Here is a 12,458-nt window from a genome sequence, read left to right as displayed (position 1 = left end):
GTTGGATAACATTTTCAGAATAAAAGTTGTGTGGGAGGGGCAGGGCAGATTTGCTGTTTCTGTTTTTTATTTTTTACGGGTAAACCATCTCCCATGTATAATGAAACCTACGCTCCAGATAGACTAATACTGTACATTGGTCCTTTTTTAATTTCCACATTAGCCTGTTACTAATTTACCTGTATTTGGGAGTGTCAACCAGGGCTCTCGCCTCCACACATGACAGAGATCCACCAAGTCACCCGACTGCTTTTCATGCAGTCAACTCCCCTTTCACACACACACAGACACACACTCGCTCACGCACCCCGCACATGCACACCTGGGCCCAGGTGTGAACCGAGAGACGGGAGGAGTTCAGTGAGGGAATCTGACTTCACAACACTAGTGAGCGGAGACAACAGGAAACACAAGCAGGTATGTTGATTGCTTTAATTCCGAATATAATAAAAAGGTGAATGCTTTGTTATTGAAAGGGAGCTGTCTGTGTTACGTACAGGTTCAAAGAGACACAGTGTGCAGTCATCTCAGAATCTTTATATATATTGTAAACATAGGGTTGACTAGTATACCGACAAGGATACAGATTTTTCTTGGGGGGGGGGGGGATTCCTATTCTGTTAATGATCTTGCAAGGTGGGGAAGTGCTTGTAGCAGGGGGAGGACAGCTGTAGGTAAGCGGGCTCGACCAACCAGGACAGACACCGTCACGATGTGTGCACGCTCAGGAACGAGGGACAGTCCCCAGACCGACCAGCAGCGCTATGCTAATTCTTGTCATTGCTTTAGCTTTGTTTACTTCCATTAGGCTGAAAACTGGAGTGAACAGGTTTGACAGGCCAGAAGGGAACTTCATGGCCTATAACGCTTGTGCTGCCTTCGGGTCACATGACCCAAAGGTTCATAACGAACCATCGTTGTGTTTACCCAATTTTACCCAATACAAAAACAAATAAAATTAATTTTCTTTTAACCTTCGCAATGTGGGGGGTCTGAGACAGCCCAACGGTTAAAAGAAAATGCTTCACTTTGTTTTTGTATGCGGTTAAAGTTGTCGCAATACGACGGTGGGTCACAATGACTGATGGGTCAGAACGACCTGAAGATAACACAAGGGTTAATAAATCATCTTGGTTCATCAGCAGTGTTCTCACTGGAAATCTCTGTGGTGACTCAATAAAGCTGTTAATGGTCCTGATTCAGTGGGTCTGTACATCTGGATTAGACTGTACCAGGCTTTTATTAATTATACTATATAAAGATCTATTTAATGCAAATATTTTGCAGCAACAGTCACACTAAATGATGATTTAAAATGTTTTAGTGAATGGTTGGGAATATAGTTACATTATGTTGATGTTTTCATACTGTTATGAGACAGAGAAATTGTGTTCTTTAATACTACAGTAGCCTACAATTCAAATGTGTTCGTGATAATCTACAGAGAATAATATTTCGTGTGGCTGATGGATGTAAACAACCGTCCAAGACCTGTCCACGTTTACGAAAGCAGGACGACAATTTGAGCTAATATTGCTGGCGTCAACAGACGCTATTGTGGCAAGGTCGCGTCACTAGCAAACCTGTATAATCTTCCATTCGGTGACCGAGTGTCACGGGCTCATTGTTGCTGTCCTCACAGAGCAGTTACAAAAGCACACAGAATTCCAATAAGGAGGGCCTGTACACAAACACGGGGGAGAGAGGGTGGGTTAGAGAACTGATGGAATGTAGCAGGGCCAGCCATGTGTTGACCTGGAGGTGTAGCATTCGGTAAACAGTCCATTCGTGTAGACTGAATCAAGGGTGTTCCGCCCATCGGCCTGAATTAGTCCTGATCGTGTTCAGGTGGTTGACCACACCCCATGTTGCTGTGCATACCAGGAGCAACACGCCCGCTGTCAACAATATGTCATTTTCTCAGAAGTTAGCTGGAAACGCATTCAAACAGATTAAAAACAATTTCAATATTCAGGTGGGTCCAACTGATAGTCACATTTACAGTTTTTTAGGATACAGGATTTGGTTGATTGTGCTGTGTCTAACAGCTGATTGCTTGTAGGCCTACAACAAACTTGACTCTCTTTCCTTCCTCAGTTATTTGATGTTCCTCAAGTAAACAAACTCTTGACTGATAGTGTTCAGGAATAGCCTAAGCTTGAATCTTTGTGGGAATGCTTTAGGTGTGGTGACATGTTCTCTGTCAATCTCTCTCAGATCCCACTGCCGCGGAGACCATGATGGCTTCTTCTAGTGCCCAGGAGTTGTTCACAGAGCAGGAGCTGACCTGCTCTATCTGCCTGGAACCTGTTCAGTGACCCTGTGTCCACTCCGTGCGGGCACAACTTCTGCCAGGGCTGCATCGGAGGCTACTGGCCTCCAGCCCCGTGTGTACATGTCCGCTGTGCAAGCACCAGTTCTCGGAGCGGCCGCAACTAGCATCAACCGAGTGTTCTCCGCACATCGCCGACAAATTCAAAGAGACCCGTTACGGTGCGGGCAGGAATGACGCTGTTGCCTATGTCTACGGTTCTCCCCGGATCCAGCAGCAACCCCTTCCTGGAGGGAGGTGGTGGTGTGTGACGTTGTGCACGGGGAAGAAGCAGGTGGCGGTGAGCTCGTGCCTGACGTGCACGGCGTCCTACTGTGAGGAACACCTTCAGCCGCACCGGACCACGGCGTTCTACGCCAGCCACCAGCTCCTGGACCCCATGGAGGCGCTGCGGGGACGCACCTGCCACCTCCACCACCGGCTGCTGGAGGTGTTCTGCCGGACGGACCAAGCGTGTATCTGCGCCATCTGCGTCTGCATGAGCATCGCACGCACAACACCGTCTCCGTTCAGACTGAGAGGATCGTTAAGCAGGTGAAGGGGCGGGGCAGGCGGGGGGCGGGGGCTGAAAGCGGGCGGTGTTTTAAACGCTTTTGGGGAATGTATTTTAGGTGCGTGTGTGTGTTCAGTGGAAGGACATTAGAAAAGGTAACAATGGTGAGAATGTTAACAATTTGCCCCCGCCCCTCCCCATTAAGAGCGGTGGGAACGCTAACTATTTATGTGATTTACACAACAGTGAAGATCATATATTGAACAGCAACTATTCTTAATTCCATAAATTAAGCAGATGAAACATAGATTATGGCTCCAGGTGACATCTCTGCTGTCAGAGCAGATCCTCTCCAGGTTGGCGTGCAGATGACAGTAGTATCTAGGGCAGTTCATATTCAGGTTTCTCAGTCTTATAGGGGTCAGATTAGAACCAGAGTTTCCTCATCAGACTTGTAGACTTGTGTTTTACTGTTCATCAGAAGGATTGACCTTGGTAGCTCTCCAGATGGGGTGTGTACTGGGGGGGAGGGGGTACAGGTGGGGTGTGTACTGAGGAGGGCGGGGGTACAGGTGGGGTGTGTACTGGGGGGGAGGGGGTACAGGTGGGGTGTGTACTGGGGGGAGGGGGTACAGGTGGGGTGTGTACTGGGGGGGGGGGGTACAGGTGGGGTGTGTACTGGGGGGGGAGGGGGGGGTACAGGTGGGGTGTGTACTGGGGGGGAGGGGGTACAGGGTGGGGTGTGTACTGGGGGGGAGGGGGTACAGGTGGGGTGTGTACTGGGGGGGAGGGGGGTACAGGTGGGGTGTGTACTGGGGGGAGGGGGTACAGGTGGGTGTGTACTGGGGGGGAGGGGGTACAGGTGGGGTGTGTACTGGGGGGGAGGGGGTACAGGTGGGTGTGTACTGGGGGGAGGGGGTACAGGTGGGGTGTGTACTGGGGGGGGTGTACAGGTGGGGTGTGTACTGGGGGGGGTGTACAGGTGGGGTTTGTACTGGGGGGTGTACCATACAGACTGACCCTGACATAGAGACCTGGGTGATGATGGTGATGATGATGATGATGATGATGGTGATGATGATGATGGAGGTGATTCAGTAACATTGTCTCTCCGTCTCAGAAGCTCCTGGGTAAGACAGAGCTGGAGATCCAGAAGAGGGTGGAGGGGAAGAGCCTCCACCTGGGGGAGCTGAAGGAGCGTCTGGAGACCATCAGGGTAGGTGACACCCCCCCCCCCCTCCTGGTCAGACCATCAGGGTAGGTGACATCCCCCCCCTCCTGGTCAGACCATCAGGGTAGGTGACACCCCCCCCCCCCTCCTGGTCAGACCATCAGGGTAGGTGACATCCCCCCCCTCCTGGTCAGACCATCAGGGTAGGTGACATCCCCCCCCCCCCCTCCTGGTCAGACCATCAGGGTAGGTGACATCCCCCCCCCTCCTGGTCAGACCATCAGGGTAGGTGACACCCCCCCCCCCTCCTGGTCAGACCATCAGGGTAGGTGACACCCCCCCCCCCTCCTGGTCAGACCATCAGGGTAGGTGACACCCCCCCCCCCCTCCTGGTCAGGTCCATCAGGGTAGGTGACACCCCCCCCCCTCCTGGTCAGACCATCAGGGTAGGTGACACCCCCCCCCCCCCTCCTGGTCAGTCCATCAGGGTAGGTGACACCCCCCCCCCCCCCTCCTGGTCAGACCATCAGGGTAGGTGACACCCCCCCCCCCCCCCCTCCTGGTCAGACCATCAGGGTAGGTGACATCCCCCCCCCCCCCCCCCCTCCTGGTCAGACCATCAGGGTAGGTGACACCCCCCCCCCCCCCCCCTCCTGGTCAGACCATCAGGGTAGGTGACATCCCCCCCCCCCCCCCCCCTCCTGGTCAGACCATCAGGGTAGGTGACACCCCCCCCCCCCCCTCCTGGTCAGTCCATCAGGGTAGGTGACACCCCCCCCCCTCCTGGTCAGACCATCAGGGTAGGTGACACCCCCCCCCCCCCCCTCCTGGTCAGTCCATCAGGGTAGGTGACACCCCCCCCCCCTCCTGGTCAGACCATCAGGGTAGGTGACACCCCCCCCCCCCCCTCCTGGTCAGACCATCAGGGTAGGTGACACCCCCCCCCCCCCCCCTCCTGGTCAGTCCATCAGGGTAGGTGACACCCCCCCCCCCTCCTGGTCAGACCATCAGGGTAGGTGACACCCCCCCCCCCCCCCTCCTGGTCAGACCATCAGGGTAGGTGACACCCCCCCCCCCCCCCTCCTGGTCAGTCCATCAGGGTAGGTGACACCCCCCCCCCCCCCCCCTCCTGGTCAGACCATCAGGGTAGGTGACACCCCCCCCCCCCCCCCTCCTGGTCAGTCCATCAGGGTAGGTGACACCCCCCCCCCCTCCTGGTCAGACCATCAGGGTAGGTGACACCCCCCCCCCCCCTCCTGGTCAGTCCATCAGGGTAGGTGACACCCCCCCCCCCTCCTGGTCAGACCATCAGGGTAGGTGACAACCCCCCCCCCCCCCTCCTGGTCAGACCATCAGGGTAGGTGACACCCCCCCCCCCCCCCCTCCTGGTCAGACCATCAGGGTAGGTGACATCACCCCCCCCCCTCCTGGTCAGACCATCAGGGTAGGTGACATCACCCCCCCCCCTCCTGGTCAGACCATCAGGGTAGGTGACACCCCCCCCCCCCCTCCTGGTCAGACCATCAGGGTAGGGTGACATCACCCCCCCCCCCTCCTGGTCAGACCATCAGGGTAGGTGACATCACCCCCCCCCCCCTCCTGGTCAGACCATCAGGGTAGGTGACACCCCCCCCCCCCCTCCTGGTCAGTCCATCAGGGTAGGTGACATCACTCCCCCCCCTCCTGGTCAGACCATCAGGGTAGGTGACACCCCCCCCCCCCCTCCTGGTCAGACCATCAGGGTAGGTGACACCCCCCCCCCCTCCTGGTCAGTCCATCAGGGTAGGTGACATCACCCCCCCCCCTCCTGGTCAGACCATCAGGGTAGGTGACATCACCCCCCCCCCCTCCTGGTCAGACCATCAGGGTAGGTGACACCCCCCCCCCCCCCCTCCTGGTCAGTCCATCAGGGTAGGTGACACCCCCCCCCCCCCCTCCTGGTCAGACCATCAGGGTAGGTGACATCCCCCCCCCCTCCTGGTCAGACGATCAGGGTAGGTGACATCCCCCCCCCTCCTGGTCAGACCATCAGGGTAGGTGACACCCCCCCCCCCCACACACACACACACACACACTATTCTATCAGCCACAATCCCTCATTCTCTCACTCCCCCCCCCCCCCCCCCCTCCAGAACTACGCCCGCAGCGAGGTGTCAGAGGTGGAGCACCTGCTGGGGGAGCTGTCCCTATCGGTGGAGCGCATCCGCAGCGAGCTGGTGGGGGGGATGGAGGAGAAGCGCATCTCTGTGGAGACGCAGGCGGAGGAGCAGGTGGCGTGCGTGGAGGCAGAGCTGACGGAGCTGCAGCAGAGGAGGGCGGCGCTGGAGAATCAGGCCACGTCCCAGGACCACGTCAGCTTCCTGAAGGTGAGGAGGGGGGAGGGGGGCCCACGTCAGCTTCCTGAAGGTGGGGTGGGGGTGTTTTAGGACAGGCAACAGTGGGAGATGTAATGGTCTGTGATGGTTAGTTAGTTAGAGATTTGTTTAGGTTGACTAGCTAAGTGTCCCGTATGCCACCAGACCGAAAAGCGTGTTGAGCATTAGCCTATAAAATGTTAGTGTTGAATATAATCTAATCGCTTTGTTTGGAATAGCCATATTTGTTTAGAATTGCATCATTATTTGTTTTGGTCTGACTGCCGAATGAGCGCATTCCTAAGAGCCATAATCAAAGTGGAACCGGGCAGATTGGCTTGTTAATGAGAGGACCTGATCATTTTGGCTTCTTTTTTTTTATCACAATAAAAGGCAGAAAACGAAACTCCTGAGTATAAATCTCTCATGAACACAGCATGTTCCCTCTCCTCACGAACACAGCATGTTCCCTCTCCTCACTAACACAGCATGTTCTCTCTCCTCACTAACACAGCATGTTCTCTCTCCTCACTAACACAGCATGTTCTCTCCTCACTAACACAGCGTGTTCTCTCTCCTCACTAACACAGCATGTTCCCTCTCCTCACTAACACAGCATGTTCTCTCTCCTCACTAACACAGCATGTTCTCTCTCTCCTCACTAACACAGCATGTTCTCTCTCTCCTCACTAACACAGCATGTTCTCTCTCCTCACTAACACAGCGTGTTCTCTCTCCTCACTAACACAGCATGTTCTCTCTCTCCTCACTAACACAGCATGTTCTCTCTCCTCACTAACACAGCATGTTCTCTCTCCTCACTAACACAGCATGTTCTCTCTCCTCACTAACACAGCATGTTCTCTCCTCACTAACACAGCGTGTTCTCTCTCCTCACTAACACAGCATGTTCCCTCTCCTCACTAACACAGCATGTTCTCTCTCATCACTAACACAGCGTGTTCTCTCTCCTCACTAACACAGCATGTTCCCTCTCCTCACTAACACAGCATGTTCTCTCTCTCCTCACTAACACAGCGTGTTCTCTCTCCTCACTAACACAGCGTGTTCTCTCTCTCCTCACTAACACAGCATGTTCTCTCTCCTCACTAACACAGCGTGTTCTCTCTCCTCACTAACACAGCATGTTCCCTCTCCTCACTAACACAGCATGTTCTCTCTCTCCTCACTAACACAGCATGTTCTCTCTCTCCTCACTAACACAGCATGTTCTCTCTCCTCACTAACACAGCATGTTCTCTCTCCTCACTAACACAGCATGTTCTCTCTCCTCACTAACACAGCATGTTCTCTCTCATCACTAACACAGCGTGTTCTCTCTCCTCACTAACACAGCATGTTCCCTCTCCTCACTAACACAGCATGTTCTCTCTCTCCTCACTAACACAGCGTGTTCTCTCTCCTCACTAACACAGCGTGTTCTCTCTCTCCTCACTAACACAGCATGTTCTCTCTCCTCACTAACACAGCGTGTTCTCTCTCCTCACTAACACAGCATGTTCCCTCTCCTCACTAACACAGCATGTTCTCTCTTTTCTCACTAACACAGCATGTTCTCTCTCCTCACTAACACAGCATGTTCTCTCTCCTCACTAACACAGCGTGTTCTCTCTCCTCACTAACACAGCATGTTCTCTCCTCACTAACACAGCATGTTCTCTCTCTCCTCACTAACACAGCGTGTTCTCTCTCCTCACTAACACAGCGTGTTCTCTCTCCTCACTAACACAGCGTGTTCTCTCTCCTCACTAACACAGCGTGTTCTCTCTCCTCACTAACACAGCGTGTTCTCTCTCCTCACTAACACAGCGTGTTCTCTCTCCTCACTAACACAGCATGTTCCCTCTCCTCACTAACACAGCATGTTCCCTCTCCTCACTAACACAGCATGTTCTCTCTCCTCACTAACACAGCATGTTCTCTCTCTCCTCACTAACACAGCATGTTCTCTCTCTCCTCACTAACACAGCATGTTCTCTCTCTCCTCACTAACACAGCGTGTTCTCTCTCTCCTCACTAACACAGCGTGTTCTCTCTCCTCACTAACACAGCGTGTTCTCTCTCTCCTCACTAACACAGCGTGTTCTCTCTCTCCTCACTAACACAGCGTGTTCTCTCTCTCCTCACTAACACAGCGTGTTCTCTCTCCTCACTAACACAGCATGTTCTCTCTCCTCACTAACACAGCATGTCCTCTCTCCTCACTAACACAGCATGTTCTCTCTCCTCACTAACACATCGTGTTCTCTCTCTCCTCACTAACACAGCATGTCCTCTCTCCTGCCCCCAGACCTTCCAGCAGGCCAACACGCCTCCGGTTTCTGACCCGTCCGTGGACCTGGAGCGGGAGCCTTCGCTGCACTTCCCCCTGGACGAGGTGAAGCTGGCGCTGGCGGAGGTGAAGGAGAGGATGGACGACATCCACATGGGCGAGGTTCGCCCTCGGGGGTCTCGCGGCAGCAGTGAGTACCCCGCCGCCACGCCACCACCTCCCAGCAAACACGAGCGGGTTGTTGGTGTAAGATTATCACAACGCCCGGCCTAGGTTTCCTTAAACGTCCCACCCACATTTGAAAACAAGCCTGCGCCCCTGCAAGATTCAGTGTCTAGAATCCTTGTTATCCTAAAGTGCGGTCACCCATCATTCCGTACCCAGTGTTCCTAAACCCAGGGGCTTGTGCCAGGGACATCCTCATACAGTCAGGTGACCATTGCAAGTGAATTTCTCCAAAAGAAAGTTGGCAATGAAACCAAACAGGAAGTAGCCAAATGGGTTGATTCTTTTGTGATCCAGAACTTCAACCCACACCAGGCCAGGCTGCATTCCTCCCTGCGTCTCACCAACCTGTTCCTCCTGTCGCGCTCCACACGCGCTCCACACACTGCCACGCTAGGCCAACACCGCTCTCATCATTTATACAAGCAGGTTGTGTGTTGTGTCACCTCCAGATGAGACGTGATAAGGATCATGAAGGACTCCTGCAAGCTTTATCACAACACGCGCAGTACATTTATATTTAGTCATTTAGCAGACGCTCTTATCCAGAGCGACTTACAGTAAGTAACCCTGCTTGGGAGTCAGGTGGCTGAGCGGTTAGGGAAGCGGGCTAGTAATCCGAAGGTTGCCAGTTCGATTCCCGGTCATGCCAACTGACGTTGTGTCCTTGGGCAAGGCACTTCACCCTACTTGCCTCGGGGAGAATGTCCCTGTACTTACTGTAAGTCGCTCTGGATAAGAGCGTCTGCTAAAATGACTAAATGTAAAATGTAAGTACAGGGACATTCCCCCCGAGGCAAGTAGGGTGAAGTGCCTTGCCCAAGGACACAACATCAGTTGGCATGACCGGGAATCGAACTGGCAACCTTCGTAGCCGTTACTAGCCCGATCCCCTCACCGCTCAGCCACCTGACTCCCCCGCAGTAAAGGGCACTGTGCGTGTTTGAGATGGTCGCAAGTCAATGTCTGTCCTGTGTTTCAGTTACCTCCTTACCAGAGAGTGAGAGCATGATGAGTGTGCAAGGACTCAGGAAGAGTCAGTGGTCTCTACGAGGTGGGTCCTACACACACACACACACACACACACACACACACACACACACACACACACAGAGACTCGGGATCCATAACTAACACTTCTGATCTGTCCTCTCAGATCTCAAGAAGATCAAGCCAAAATCAGGTATGTGTGTTCCTGCGGGAAAAGGAGAACACTGATTTAAAGATAGTGTGACTGTATCCAATGGCATCTGTACGGTGTTTCCATATAAACAACCGTCTAATCGTACCATCTGTCACTCTTACAGGGCTGAAAAAAATCAAGTCCTACTTGGGTAAGACATTTTGTTCTCGACCTCAGTCTTCTGTGTCACACACACTGAACTTGACTTGACAGACCTGTCCACTTCCTGTCCCCAGAGGACGTGACGTTGAACCCGGTGACGGCGTACCCCTTCCTCATCCTGTCAGATGACAGGAAGCAGATGAAGAGAGGGGAGAAGCTGCAGTTCTACAGGAACAGCTCCCATCGCTTTGACGTCTGGTCCTGTGTGCTGGCCAAGGAGGGCTTCAACTCTGGACGCCATTACTGGGAGGTCAGAGGTCACGGGGGGTAGAGGTCAGGGGCAGAGAGGTCAGGGCATAGCGGGGAAAGACTGTCACAGGGCTCTGCGAGAGAAGAGAAGCTGTTGTTTTCTCAGGCTGTTTTCTGTACCCTTACCTCTTTCTGTCTATCAATCTCTCCATCCCTTCCTCCTCAATATATCTCTCTGTGTGTCTGTCTGTCTCCCAGGTGAATGTGGGGGAGAACAAGGACTGGAAGGTGGGTGTGGTGAGGGAGTCGTCTCAGAGGAAAGGCCTGTTCGACATGAGTCCCGCCAGCGGCTACTACGCTCTCTGGTGGGGGGGTACCCAGCTCCGCGCCCTCACCGCCCCGCCCCTGACCAAGGTCAAGAGCCCGGTTCGCATCCGCAGGGTGGGCGTATACCTGGACTGCGAGGAGGGCCAGGTGACCTTCTACAACGCCAAGACGGGAAGCGAGGTTCACAGCTTCCAAGTGCCGGCGTTCTCGGAGCGGATGTTCCCCCTGCTGGGCACGGGCGATAAGGAAGTTCCTCTGGTCCTCATGACGGCCCAGTATACCAGTGTTCCAGAGTGAACGAGGACGGGAGGGGGAGGCGGGGCGTGGTCATCTGAGGAGCTGCTGTGATATTTATGTCTGTGTGTGTGTGTGTGGGTTAGTTGTTTACCTGCTCCATGCTGGTGACGCCGTTCTGCGTAAACAAGTTGCCTCAGAGCTTGGCTGATGAGCGAGGGGACCTCACGGGCTCGACGTGGTGTCCTCCTCACAGCCTCTGTTGCTGTTCTGCAGGCGGCATCTATGGTGGAGGTCGTGTCTACAGCTTCTCTCTCTTCTCTGGGTGGATCTGGAAAAGGGGAGCAGCGTTCAGAATGTTGTAGAAAATCATGGGAAACTTCCTTTACAGCCACAGTGCAAAGCCTTGTCTGGTCGACTGTTCCTCTCTGAGATCTTCCACAACAGTGCCTCCCCCTGCCCCCCCTGTACAGGACGTGGACTCTGTTCTTGACAGTATTGTGCAATCTTCTGGTTGCATGGGTGTGGTAGAATGTTATGACTCATGATTGTGTGGCCTCGATCTTTCCTCCATATAAGGCCTGCCAGTCTCTCTTTAAGGCCCAGTTGTTCCCGTCCAGATCCTACCCTCCCCCTGAAGGGCTCAAATCCCGGCCCAGGGTAGAGAACACGTCATGCTACTCAAAAGCTCTCCTGTGGATCTGTTTGGTTTCGTTTTCTATTTTTCTTGTTTGTTTGTTTGTTTTTTGGGGGGGGTGGATAGTTCCTCTTGAAATATCTTACCAGCCACACTGTGACCACATTCACGTCCCACTGATTGTAGACACATTTATTATTTTAATCATGTTATGCTTGTTTTTATGTGTGTAATGTATAGGTTGTTCCGAGCTCTATTGTATAACCTTAATGTATGTTTTAAAATATCACATATGAAATGTCACTAATAAAGATTTGTAAAAAAAAATATAATAAACAATCGATACTAATCTTGACTACTTACTCCTCTTGATAGTAGAACGTCATCCTTACAGGATCGATTTCAATCTTATTTTACAATGCTCGTGTGTTCAACATGCTACACAATGTTTTAGCTGTGAATATATATTTGAAATTGAATACAGAAATCGATCCCTCTGGAATACATCCCTCTGAGGAGGTGACCAGCTGAAGGAGCAGTCCAGATGTAGGATGCTCTCCAACCACCAGAGGGCGCTGCAGTACACTGTCATAGGTACTCTCCATTCTTAACTTCTATGGTACTAAAACACAACTTACCTGCTCTAGTCAGACACGTTAGAGAGCATTGATATGGGTAATATATTCATGTCTGTCTCAGTAGTGGCTGTGATGCCATGACTCAGATGTGCGTGGTTAAGCCTGAGAACTGCCTGGCCCACATGCTGTTGACAACTTGTCCCATTTGAATTCCATGATATCAAGTAGCCCAAACCAACAACTAGCAAATAAAACACATACTTCATGAACTATAGTTACC

At 53.0% G+C, this 12,458-nt stretch overlaps 1 protein-coding gene across 1 annotated transcript; it reads left to right on the top strand.

The window, feature by feature from the left end:
• The first annotated feature begins 1,944 nt into the window (after positions 1 to 1,944).
• Positions 1,945 to 11,922, top strand: LOC136938955 (E3 ubiquitin-protein ligase TRIM39). Its single transcript, XM_067231831.1, is given in 16 exon segments — positions 1,945 to 1,975; positions 2,218 to 2,306; positions 2,308 to 2,374; positions 2,377 to 2,498; positions 2,500 to 2,564; positions 2,566 to 2,587; positions 2,589 to 2,802; positions 2,805 to 2,866; positions 3,946 to 4,041; positions 6,129 to 6,362; positions 8,662 to 8,833; positions 9,851 to 9,922; positions 10,025 to 10,051; positions 10,176 to 10,202; positions 10,288 to 10,463; positions 10,661 to 11,922. Coding segments are annotated over 15 exon segments (1,791 nt in total). The 5' UTR covers positions 1,945 to 1,975; positions 2,218 to 2,237; the 3' UTR covers positions 11,027 to 11,922.
• The last annotated feature ends 536 nt before the right edge of the window (positions 11,923 to 12,458 follow it).

Source organism: Osmerus mordax, chromosome 3, assembly GCF_038355195.1.
Source record: "Osmerus mordax isolate fOsmMor3 chromosome 3, fOsmMor3.pri, whole genome shotgun sequence".
Taxonomy (NCBI): domain Eukaryota; kingdom Metazoa; phylum Chordata; class Actinopteri; order Osmeriformes; family Osmeridae; genus Osmerus; species Osmerus mordax.
The sequence above is the reverse complement of the archived record's forward strand: the minus strand, read 5'-3'. Positions and strand labels throughout refer to the sequence as shown.